Genomic DNA, 13201 nt, shown 5'->3' with positions numbered 1-13201 from the left:
GGGTCAGCTCAGGAAAATTTTGGGGACTTTTGAGGCGTTTTTTGTCATTTTTGGGACATTTTGGCGACATTTTCAGCCTCGATTTTGAAGCCTTGCAGGCCGCGTTGCCATGGCGACGGACCAGCGAGTCCCTCATCTGATTGGTCAATTTCTATCACGTGAGCGGGGAATCCCCGCGAGCTGATTGGTGGAATGGAGTCACCCCTGCGGAGAAGGAGAGCGCCGATTGGTCGCTGCCGGGTCACGTGTGCGGAAGTGGCGGGGCTGGGGAGCCACAGGTGGGAGCGCCCGGGGGGGACCCCAAAATTTGGGGGGAGGGGCCCCAAAATTGGGGTGGGGGAGGGGAAAGAGGCCGGGGGGGGGGAGGGGAGGGGGGGAGAGGGGGGAGGGGGCGGAAAGGGAAAAAAAATCCCCGAAAATTGGCGAAAATTTGGTCAAAATCGACCCAAAATTGACGAAAATCGACCCAAAATTGATAAAAATTGAGGAAAATTGAGGAAAATTGACTCGAAATTGGCAAAATCTGGAGGGAAATGAGAAAAAATGATTAAAAAGTGGCAAAAAATTGAATTAAAATTGATAAAAAGTGGGGGAAAGTTATAAAATGAGAAAAAATCGAACGAAAAGTTACAAAATTGGGGGGAAACGAGGGCGAAAGGAGAGAAAAGGGAAAAATGGAGAAAAGGGTGGGAAAAATTCCCCAAAATCTCCCCCATAAAATTCCCCAAGATCTTCCAAAATCCCTCCCAAAAATCTCCAAAAAATCTCAAAAAAACCCCTCAAACTCCCCCAAAAAATCCGAAAAAAACTCCAAAATTTCCCCCCCCAAAAAATATGCAAAAATCCCCTAAAAATCCCCTAAAATAATCCCCGAAAACTCCCAAAAAAATCCCCAAATCCCCCCCCAAATCCCCAAAAATCCCCAAAATTCCCTTCAAAAATCCCCCAAAAAACCCAAAATTCCCCCCAAAAAACCCCAAAATTCCCTCTAAAAAACCCCAAAACCCCCAAATAATCCCCTCAAAAATCCCCAAAAATCCCCAAAAATTCCCTCCAAAACCCCCCCAAAAACCCCAAAATCCCCTCAAAAATTCCCAAATTTTCACCCCAAAAATCCCCAAAAAACCCAAAATTCTCCATTCCCTAAAAGTCCCCAAAAATCCCCCAAAAATCCTCCAAAATCCCAAAATTCCCCCAAAATCCACCCCAAAATCCCCAAAAATTCCCCAAAAAATCCAAAAATCCCCCACGATAAAACTCAAAAAAATCCCCCAAAAATAAACCCCAAACCCCAAAAATCCCCCAAAAATCCCCAAAAAATCCCAATCCCCAAAAAAATCCCCAAAACCCCCAAAAACCCCAAAAATCCCCAAAAAAAATTCCCCCAAAAATTCCCCAAAACCCCAAAATCCCTCAAAATCCCCAAATCCCAAAAAGTTCCCCCAAAATCCCCCAAAAATTCCCCCAAAAATCCCCAAAAATCCCCAAAATCCCCCCAAAATTCCCCAAAAATCCCCAAAATCCCCAAAAACCCCAAAAATCCCCAAAATTCCCAAAATCCCTCAAAAATCCCCAAATTCCCCCAAAAATCCCAAAAATCCCCTCAAAAATCCCCAAAATCCCCAAAAATCCCAAAAATAACCCAAAAATCCCCAAAAATCCCCAAAAATCCCCCAAAATCCTCAAAAATCCCCCAAAATCCCCTAAAAATCCCCAAAATCCCCCCAAAAATCCCAAAAAAATCCCAAAAAAAATCCCAAAAAATCCCAAAATCCCTCAAAAATCCCAATCCATCCCCCAAAATCCCCCCATTCCCCTAAAAATCCCCAACTCCCCACATTTCCCATTCAATCCCCTCCGGAACCCAAAAATCCCAAAAATCGATCCCAGAGCCTCCCCACACCGGGATCCCCTCCCCACGCCAGCGGGAATTTGGGGGTGGGGGAGGGGATGGGGTGGGGGGGTTTGGGCGATTTTGGGATTTTTGGTGGGGGATTTTGGGATAATTGGGGAAAATGGGATTGATGAGGAGGGTTTTGAGGGGATTGGAGGGGATTTGGGGGGTTTTGGGGTGGATTTTTGGGAAATTTTTGGGATTTTTTGGGGGATTTTTGGGGAAATTTTTTGGGGTTTTGGGAATTTTTGGGGGAATTTTTTGGGAAATTTGGGGGGTTTTTGGGGGATTTTTGGGGGGTTTTTGGGGGATTTTTTGGGGATTTTTGAGGGGATTATTTGGGGATTTTTTGGGGGAAATTTTTTGGGATTTTTAGGGGGATTTTGGGAAATGGGAATTTTTAGGGGATTATTTGGGATTTTTGGGGGAATTGGGGAATTTGGGGGATTTTGAGGGGATTATTTGGGATTTTTTGGGCTTTGAGAGGATTTTCTGGGGATTTTTTGGAGGGAATTTTGGGGTTTTTTGGGGGTTTGAGGGAATTTTGGGTTTTTTGAGGGATTTTTTGGGGATTTTTGGGGGATTTTTTGGGATTTTTGGGGGAATTTTGGGGGTTTTGAGGGAATTGTGGGGTGGGATTTTCTGGGGGATTTTTGGGGTTTTTTTTGGAGGGAATTTTCGGTTTTTTGGGAATTTTTGAGGGATTTTTGGGGTTTTTTGGGGGATTTTCGGGGATTTTTGGGGGATTTTTGGGGGATTTTGAGGGTATTTTTGGGGGTTTTTGAGGGATTTTGGGGATTTTTGGGGTTATTTTTGGGATTTTTTGGTGGATTTTTAAGGGAATTTTTGGGATTGGTGATTTTTGGGATTTTTTGGGGAATTTTTGGGGGTTTTGGGGATTTTTGTTTTGGGGGATTTTTGAGGGGATTTTTTGGGGAAATTTTGGGAGTTTTGAGGGATTTTCTGGGGGATTTTTGGATTTTGGGGATTTTGTGGGGATTTTTGGAGGGAATTTTGGGTTTTTTGAGGGGATTTTTTTGGGGATTTTTGGGCATTTTTTTGGAGGGAATTTTGGGGTTTTTGAGGGATTTTTGGGGGATTTTTGGGGTTTTTGGGATTTTTTGGGGGATTTTTAGGGATTTTTTGGGGATTTTTTTGGAATTTTAGGGGAATTTTGGGGTTTTTTGGGGGATTTTCAGGGGGATTTTTGGGGGGAATTTTCGGTTTTTGGGGATTTTTTGTGGATTTTTAAAGGGAATTTTGGGGTTTTTTGGGGATTTTTGGGGGATTTTTTGGGGGTTTTTGGGGGATTTTTGAGGGGATTTTCTGAGGGGATTTTTGGGATATTTTTGGGTTTTTTTTGAGGGAATTTTCGGTTTTTTGGGGAATTTTTGGAGGAAATTTTTGGGGGTTTTTTGAGGGTTTTTTGGGAGTTTTCAGGGGATTTTTGGGGGATTTTTTTTGAGATTTTATGGGGGTTTTTGAGGGGATTTGAGGGGGTTTTTGGGGAATTTGTGGGGGATTATTTGGGGGGTTTTGTTTAGGGAATTTTGGGTTTTTTTGGATTTCTGGGGGGATTTATTGGGATTTTTTAGGGGGGTTTTGAGGGGATTTTTTGGGGTTTTTTGGGGGTCTTGAGGGGATTTTCTGGGGGTTTTTGGAGGTAATTTTGCTTTTTTTGGGGATTTTTTTGGGAATTTTTGGGAGGATTTTTTGGAGGGAATTTTGGGGATTTTTGGGGGGATTTTTGGAGGGAATTTTAGGTTTTTTTGGGGCATTTTAGGGGGATTTTTTTGGGGGATTTTTTTATTATTTTTTGGGAATTTTTGGGGCCATTTCTCAATTCCCCAGGGTGGGGGAGGGGCCCCAGGCCCCGCCCCTCCCCCCGCCCCTCCCCCCCCCCAGCTCGGGGCTGCAGAGCCCGGAGGGACCCGGAGCTCCCAGTCCCGACCAGTTCAGACCGGTTTGGACCTTCCAGGACCCTCCCAGAACCAGTTTGGACCTTCCAGGACCAGTTTGGACCAGTTTGGAACTGCCCCAGGACCAGTTTGGACCAGTTTGGACCTTCCAGGACCCTCCCAGAACCAGTTCATCCCAGTTTGGACCTTTCAGGACCAGTTTGGACCAGTTTGGAACTGCCCCAGGACCAGTTTGGAACCCCCCAGGACCAGTTTGAACCAGTTTGGAACCGACCCAGAACCAGTTTGGACCAGTTTGGACCTTCCAGGACCAGTTCGACCAGTTCATCCAGTTTGGACCTTTCAGGACCAGTTTGGACCAGTTTGGACCTTCCAGGACCCTCCCAGAACCAGTTTAAACCAGTTTGAACCAGTTTGGAACCGCTCCAGGACCAGTTTGGACCTTCCAGGACCCTCCCAGAACCAGTTTGGACCAGTTTGGAACCTCCCAGGACCAGTTCATCCCAGTTTGGACGTTCCAGGACCCTCCAAACCAGTTTGGACCTTTCAGAACCTGTTTGGACCTTCCAGGACCCCACAAAACCAGTTGGACCAGTTCAGACCTTCCATGGACCCTCCCAGAACCTGTTTGGACCTTCCAGGACAGTTTTGGACCAGTTTGGAACCCCCACAGGACCAGTTTGAACCAGTTTGGACCTTCCAGACCCTCCCAAACCAGTTCATCCAGTTTGGACCAGTTTGGAACCCTCCCAGAACCTGTTTGGACCAGTTTGAACCAGTTTGGAACCACTCCAGGACCAGTTTGGACCAGTTTGGAACCGCTCCAGGACCAGTTTGGAACTGCCCTAGGACCAGTTTGGACCAGTTTGGAACCGCTCCAGGACCCCCCCCCAGGACCAGTTTGAACCAGTTTGGACCTTCCAGGACCAGTTTGGAACTGCCCTAGGACCAGTTTAAACCAGTTTGGACCAGTTTGGACCTGCCCCAGGACCAGTTTGGACCATTTAGAATCTCCCGGGACCAGTTTGGACCAGTTTGGAACCGCTCCAGGACCCCCCCCCAGGACCAGTTTGAACCAGTTGGAAACCGTTTCAAACCACCCCGGACCAGTCTGGACCAGTTTGGAACTTCCAGCACCCCCACAAAACCAGTTTGGACCAGTTTGGACCTGCCCCAGGACCAGTTTGGACCAGTTGGAACCGGTTTGAACCAGTTTGGACCTTCCAGGACCCTCCCAGTCCCTCCCAGTAACCCCAAACCCCATCCCAGTATAAACCAGTAACCCCCAACTCCCTTTTAAACCCCTCCCAGTACAAACCAGTACAAACCAGTACAAACCAGTAACCCTCAGATCTCCTTTTAACCCCTCCCAGTATAAACCAGTAACCCCAAACTCCCTCCCAGTCCCTCCCAGTTCCATCCCAGTCCCTCCCAGTTTATCCCAATCCCCTCCCAGTCCCTCCCAGTACAAACCAGTAACCCCCAAACCCCCTTTTAACCCCTCCCAGTACAAACCAGTATAAACCAGTAACCCCAAACCCCATCCCAGTCCCTCCCAGTATATCCCAGGTCCTCCCAGTATAAACCAGTAACCCCAACCCCTTTTAACCCCTCCCAGTATAAACCATATAAACCAGTACCTCAAATCTCCTTTTAACCCCTCCCAGTCCCTCCCAGTATAAACCAGTAACCCCAAACTCCCTCCCAGTCCCTCCCAGTTTGATCCCAGTATATCCCAATCCCTCCAGTCCTCCCAGTATAAACAGTAACCGCAAACCCCCTTTTAACCCCTCCCAGTACAAACCAGTATAAACCAGTAACCCCCCCCAATCCCACCATGGATCTCCTCCAGTCCCTCCAATTCCTGGCCAAGGACAACCTGGACTTCTTCTCCCCGCCCCAAAACCCCCAAAAACTTCCCGATTCCGACACTTCCGGTTCCGGCAATTCCGACATTTCCGGTTCCGGCATTTCCGGCGTTCCGGGTTCCTCCATTTCCGGCATTTTTGGTTCCGGCATTTTTGGTTCCGCCACTTCCGGGATTGCCGGTTCCGGTGTTTCCGGGATTCCCGGTTCTGGCATTTCCGGTGTTCCCGGTTCCGGTGTTTCCGGTTCTGCCCCCGTCTCCACCCCTTCCCGCCGCCTCGCCGCCGCTTTCTCCTCCCTCCTCCGCCACGGCCGCCATCTTGGCCCCGCCTTGTCCCGCCTTTCCCACATCGCCCCCGACTTCGACCTCGACCCCGCCACTCCCGGTAACGGCTACCGGAGCCTGCTGGAGGTGCTGCGCGTGTGCCTGGAGCTCGCCGTCCAGCGCTGCCGCCACGTGGCCGCCCGGCGCCGCAGCCTCTTCTTCCGGGCCGGCGCCAGCGCCGCCGAGCTCGAGGCCGTGGCGGCGGCGTTGGGGCAGCTCCGGGCCATGGCCGTGCTGGCCGTCAAGATGGCGGAGGTGTCCAAGGACGGGCGGTTGTTTCCCGACGGGGAGAAGGTGAGGAAGGACCTGGAGGAGGAGGAGGAGGAGGAGGAGGAGGAGGAAGATGGAGAAAGCATCAGCGAGGTGGTGCTGCGGGAGTTCAGCACGATGCACAACGGCTGCTTCTACGGGAGGTGCTTGGGCTTCCAGGTGAGGAACCTTGGAGGAACTTCAGAATTTTTTGGGATTTTTTGGTGTTTTTTGAGGTTTTTTGGAGGTTTTATGGAGTTTTTGGAAGTTCTCGGTAGTTTGGATGGTTGGGTTGGTTGGTCTTGGTTTGGTTGATCTCCATCTGTTGGTTGCTCTTTTCTTGGTTGACCATTGGTTGGTCGCTCTTGACTTGGTTGATCTCCATTGACCATTGGTTGGTTGGTCTTGGCTTGGTTGCCCATGATGCACAACGGCTGCTTCTACGGGAGGTGCTTGGGCTTCCAGGTGAGGAACATCTCAATTTTTGGGTTCTTCTTGGGTTCTTCTTGGGTTCTTTTGAGGTTTTTTGGGGTCCTTTGAGGTTTTTTGGAGGTTTTATGGAGTTTGTGGAAGTTCTCAGAAGGTTTGGGATGGTTGGGTTGGTTGATCTCCATTGGTTGGTTGCTCTTTTCTTGGTTGACCATTGGTTGGTTGCTCTTTACTTGGTTGCTCTCATTGACCATTGGTTGGTCACTCTTGGTTCCATTGACCATTGGTTGGTTGGTCTTGGTTTGGTTGCCCACGATGCCCAATGGCTGCTTCTACGGGAGGTGCTTGGGCTTCCAGGTGAGGAACCTTGGAGGAACTTTGGGGTTTTTTGGGGGTTTTTTTGGATTTTTTTTTGGGTTCTTTTGACGTTTTATGGAGTTTGTGGAAGGTTCTCGGAAGGTTTGGGATGGTTGGGATGGTTGGTCTTGGTTTGGTTGATCTCCATTGGTTGGTCGCTCTTGGTTCCATTGATCTCCATTGACCATTGGTTGGTCACTCTTGGTTCCATTGACCATTGGTTGGTTGGTCTTGCTTTGGTTGCCCACGATGCACAACGGCTGCTTCTACGGGAGGTGCTTGGGCTTCCAGGTGAGGAACCTTGGAGGAACTTTGGGTTTTTTGTGGTTTTTTGGGATTTTTTTTGGATTTTTTGACGTTTTATGGAGTTTGTGGAAGTTCTCAGAAGGTTTGGGATGGTTGGGTTGGTTGGTCTTGGTTTGGTTGATCTCCATTGGTTGGTCGCTCTTGGTTCCATTGATCTCCATTGACCATTGGTTGGTCACTCTTGGTTCCATTGACCATTGGTTGGTTGGTCTTGGCATGGTTGCCCACGATGCACAACGGCTGCTTCTACAGGAGGTGCTTGGGCTTCCAGGTGAGGAACCTTGGAGGAACTTTGGGTTCTTTTGAGGTGTTTTGGGGTTCTTTGAGGTTTTTTGGAGGTTTTATGGAGTTTGTGGAAGTTCTTGGAAGGTTTGGGATGGTTGGGTTGGTTGGTCTTGGTTTGGTTGATCTCCATTGGTTGGTTGCTCTTTTCTTGGTTGACCATTGGTTGTGTCTCATTGACCATTGGTTGGTTGGTCTTGGCTTGGTTGCCCACGATGCCAACGGGTGTTTCTACAGGAGGTGCTTGGGTTCCAGGTGAGGAACGTCAACTTTTTTGGGTTCTTCTGGGTTTTTGTTTTGGGTTTTTGAGGTTTTTTGGAGGTTTTATGGAGTTTGTGGAAGTTCTCGGAGGTTTGGGATGGCTTGGGTTGGTTGGTCTTGGTTGGTTGATCTCCATTGGTTGGTTGTGTCTCTTGGTTCCATTGATCTCCATTGACCATTGGTTGGTTGCTCTTGGTTCCATTGATCTCCATTGACCATTGGTTGGTCGCTCTTGGTTCCACATGAAACGTCTTTACCATTGTTGGTTCCAGTCTTGGTTTCTTTGATCATTGGTTTGGTCACTTTGGCTCTATTGATTCCATGGAAGCTCGATTGGTTGGGTTGGTCTTGGCATATGTTGATCCATTGGTTGGTTCCATGGTTGGTTGCTCCATTGATCTCCATTGACCATTGGTTGTCACTCTTGTCAGGTTCCATTGACCATTGGTTGGTTGGTCTTGCTTTGGTTGCCCACGATGCCCAACGGCTGCTTCTACGGGAGGTGCTTGGGCTTCCAGGTGAGGAACATCTCAAGTTTTGGGTTCTTCTTGGGTTCTTTTGACGTTTTTTGGGGTTCTTTGAGGTTTTTTGGAGGTTTTATGGAGTTTGGAAGTTCTCGGAAGGTTATGTGGGATGCTTGGTTTGGTTGTCTATGGTTGTTGTCTGGTTGATCTCCATTGGTTGGTTGCTCTTTTCTTGGTTGACCATTGGTTGGTCGCTCTTGGTTCCATTGATCTCCATTGACCATTGGTTGGTCACTCTTGGTTCCATTGACCATTGGTTGGTTTGCCCTTGCTTTGGTTGCCCAAACGATTGCCAACGGCTGCTTCTACAGGAGGTGCTTGGGCTTCCAGGTGAGGAACCTTGGAGGAACTTTGGGTTCTTTTGAGGTTTTTTGGGGTTCTTTGAGGTTTTTTGGAGGTTTTATGGAGTTTGTGGAAGTTCTCAGAAGGTTTGGGATGGTTGGGTTGGTTGGTCTTGGTTTGGTTGATCTCCATTGGTTGGTTGCTCTTGGTTCCATTGATCTCCATTGACCATTGGTTGGTCACTCATGGCTCCATTGATCTCCATTGATTGGTTGGTTGTCTGTTTGTGCATCCATTGACCATTGGTTGGTCACTCTTGGTTCCATTGATCTCCATTGACCATTGGTTGGTCACTCTTGGTTCCATTGACCATTGGTTGGTTGCTCTTGGCTTGGTTGATCTTTGTTGACCATTGGTTGGTCAATCTTGTTCTCCATGACCATTGGTTGGTCTTTGTTGACCACTGATTGGTCAATCTTGACCTCATTGACCATTGGTTGGTCTATCTTGGTTGTGTTGACGCTTGGTTGGGTTGACCATTGGTTGGTTGATCTTGACCTCATTGACCATTGGTTGGTTTTGGTTGACCTCGTTGATCATTGGTTGGCCAATCTTGACCTCATTGACCATTGGTTGGGTTGGGTTGACCATTGGTTGGTCAGTCTTGGTTGGGTTGACCATGGGTTGACCCTCGCTGTGCCGGCGTTTGGGTTCCGCAGATTGTGCCATTCCTGCAGACTTTGGCCATCTCCATTACTGACCCCTAATGACCACCACTGACCTTGATGATCTTGATGACACCATTGACCATTGTTGACCATTGATGACCACACTGACCATCCTGATGACCATTGATGACCTTGATTCATTTGATGACCATCCATGACCATCCATGACCATGATGACCACTGATGACCATTGACCTGATGACCTCATGACATCGCTTACCATTGATGACCACATGACCATTGATGATCTTGATGACCACCATTGACCATCAATGACCATTGATGACCATTGATGCCATTGATGACCATTGACCATCGCTTACCATTGATGACCACGGATTGACCATCTGATGACCATTGATGGCCATTGTGACCATGATGACCATTGATGATTCTTGATGACCACCATTGACCATCAATGACCATTGATGACCATCGATGACCATCATGACCATCCTGACTACATTGAATGACCTTGATACATTGTTGACCATTGATGACCATCGTTGACCATCACTGCCCACTGTCCGCAGTTGTGCCGTCCTCTGCTGGTCCTGATGACTTGGCATCACTGACCATCGAGACCATCATGACCACCACTGACCATGATGACCACATGACCATTGATGACCATCAATGACCATCAATGACCATCACTGATCCTATGACATTGATGATCCTTGATGACCACACTGACCATTGATACCATCATGACCATCACTGACCCTTGATGACCATTGATGCCCGTCCATCGTTGACCATCTTGACCATTGATGACCACCATGACCATCATGACCATGATGACCATCGATGACCACACTGAGTGACCATGATGACCATTGATGACCACACTGACCATGTGACCATTGATGACCATTGATGACCATCAATGACCATCACTGACCCATTGACTGTTACCATTGTACCATTCTGCCATCATGCCACCACTGACCAATGACTATTGATGACCACCACTGACCATTGATGACCATCGTTGACCATTGATGATCATCACTGACCATCGATGACCATTGTTGACCATCCATGACCATCACTGATCCCTGATGACCATTGATGATCCTTGATGACCACCAGTGACCATCGTTGACCATTGATGACCATTGATGACCATCACTGACCCCTGATGACCATTGATGACCATTACTGACCATCCATGACCACCACTGGTGACCAATGACCATTGATGACCATTGATGACCATCCATGACCACCACTGGTGACCAATAGCCATTGATGACCATCGTTGACCATCGATGACCATCACATGATCCATGGATGACCATATGATCACTGACCATCAGTGACCATTCATGCCATTTCCCAGTTCTTCCGTCGCTCCGGCCGTTCCTGCAGACGTTGGCCATCACTGACCCCTGATGACCATCAATGACCATCCCTGACCATCACTGATCCCTGATGACCATTGATGATCCTTGATGACCACCATTGACCATTGTTGACCATTGATGACCACCATTGACCATTGTTGACCATCGTTGACCATTGATGACATCATGACCACCATTGACCATTGTTGCCTTTGATGACCATTATGACCATCCATGACCACCACTGTGACCAATGACCATGGATGACCACCACTGACCATTGATGACCATGGATGACCATCACTGACCCCTGATGACCATTGATGACCCTTGATGACCACCATTGACCATCGTTGACCATTGATGACCATCACTGACCATCACTGCCCATTAATTCCCAGTTCGTGCCGTCTCTCCGGCCGTTCCTGCAGACGTTGGCCATCACTGACCCCTGATGACCATCACTGACCATTGATGACCATCACTGACCATTGATGACCACCATTGACCATCGTTGACCATCGATGACCATCGATGACCATTGATGACCATGGATGACCATCAATGACCATCACTGACCATCACTGACCATCACTGCCCATTGTCCGCAGTTCGTGCCGTTGCTCCGGCCGTTCCTGCAGACGTTGGCCATCACTGACCATTGATGACCATTGATGACCATTGATGACCATCACTGACCATCACTGACCATTGATGACCCTTGATGACCATCACTGACCATTGATGATCCTTGATGACCACCATTGACCATCGTTGACCATTGATGACCATCCATGACCACCACTGGTGACCAATGACCATTGATGACCATCAATGACCATCGTTGACCATCAATGACCATGGATGACCATCACTGTCCGCAGTTTGTGCCGTCGCTCCAGCCGTTCCTTCAGACGTTGGCCATCACTGACCATTGATGACCATCAATGACCATTGATGATTCTTGATGACCACCATTGACCATTGATGACCATGGATGACCATTGATGACCATCACTGACCATTGATGATCCTTGATGACCATCCATGACCACTAATGACCATTGATGGCCATTGATGACCATCGATGACCATCGCTGACCATCGATGACCATTGATGACTCTTGATGACCACCAGTGACCATCGTGGACCATTGATGACCATTGATGACCATCACTGACCATTGATGACCATCACTGACCACCAATGACCATCGTTGACCATTGATGACCATTACTGACCATCCATGACCACCACTGGTGACCAATGACCATTGATGACCATTGATGACCATTGATGACCATCCATGACCACCACTGGTGACCAATGACCATTGATGACCACCACTGACCACCACTGACCATCACTGACCCTTGATGGCTCCTGATGACCATTGATGACCATCAATGACCATCACTGACCATCACTGACCATTAATTTCCAGTTTGTGCCGTCGCTCCGGCCGTTCCTGCAGACGTTGGCCATCGGCCTCGTGTCCTTCGGCGAGAATTACGGCAGCCGCGAGCCCGCCATCGGTGAGACACCGAACCTGGGGAAAAACGGGAATTTTGGGCAAAATTTATGGAATTTTGGGAATTTTTGGGGGAATTTTGGGATTTTTTGCGGAATTTTTAGGAATTTTTTTGGAGTTTTTTTTGGTGAAATTTGGATTTTTTTGGGCAATTTTTGTGGCTTTTTTCGAAATTTTTGGGGTTGTTTTGAGGGAATTTGGGAATTTTGGGAAAATTTGGGTATTTTGAAATTTTTTGGGATTTTTGCGGAATTTTTAGGAATTTTTTGGAGTTTTTTTGGCGAAATTTGGATTTTTTTGGGCAATTTTTGTGTTTTTAATGAGGTTTTTTGGGTACATTTTTTTGGGAATTTTGGTGGGAAAATTTGTGGGAATTTCAGATTTTTTGGGGTTTTTTTTGGTGATTTTTGGACATTTTTGTGTCAATTTTTGTGAATTTTTTGGGATTTTGGGTGGATTTTTTTGGGAAATTTTGGTGGATTTTGGGGGAGAATTTTGGGAATTTTTGGGTGAATTTTGAGTTTTCCGGGATGAAATTTGGGGATTTTTTTGGTGAATTTTGGGGTTTTTTTTTGGGATTCCTGAGCTGATTTTGGGGTGAATTTGGGGTTTTTTGGGGTGGATTTTGGGATTTTTTTGGGGGTGATTTTGGGGTTTTTTAGCTGAATTTTGGGGTGAATTTGGGTTTTTTTGGGGTGGATTTTTGGGATTTTTTGGGGGTGATTTTGGTTTTTTTAGCTGAATTTTGGGGTGAATTTGGGGTTTTTTGGGGTGGATTTTTGGGATTTTTTTGGGGTGAATTTGGGGTTTTTTGGGGTGGATTTTTGGGGTTTTTTGGGCGGATTTTGGGGTTTTTTGGGGTGAATTTGGGGTTTTTTGGGGTGGATTTTGAGGTGGA

The 13201-nt window shown here is 47.5% G+C and overlaps 1 protein-coding gene across 1 annotated transcript; it reads left to right on the top strand.

Annotated features, from left to right (window-relative positions):
• Nucleotides 1-5607: 5607 nt before the first annotated feature.
• Nucleotides 5608-12307, top strand: LOC135441591 (hormone-sensitive lipase-like; the record flags this gene model as incomplete). The annotated part of the gene is made up of 2 exons (XM_064701150.1): nucleotides 5608-6433; nucleotides 12217-12307. Coding segments are annotated over exons 1-2 (874 nt in total), but the record flags the coding sequence as incomplete, so codon positions are not given.
• Nucleotides 12308-13201: the final 894 nt, after the last annotated feature.

Source organism: Zonotrichia leucophrys, unplaced genomic scaffold (genome assembly GCF_028769735.1).
Source record: "Zonotrichia leucophrys gambelii isolate GWCS_2022_RI unplaced genomic scaffold, RI_Zleu_2.0 Scaffold_361_52446, whole genome shotgun sequence".
NCBI classification, from domain to species: Eukaryota; Metazoa; Chordata; class Aves; order Passeriformes; family Passerellidae; genus Zonotrichia; species Zonotrichia leucophrys.
Note: the sequence above shows the minus strand (reverse complement) of the source record. Positions and strands in the feature narration are given on the sequence as shown.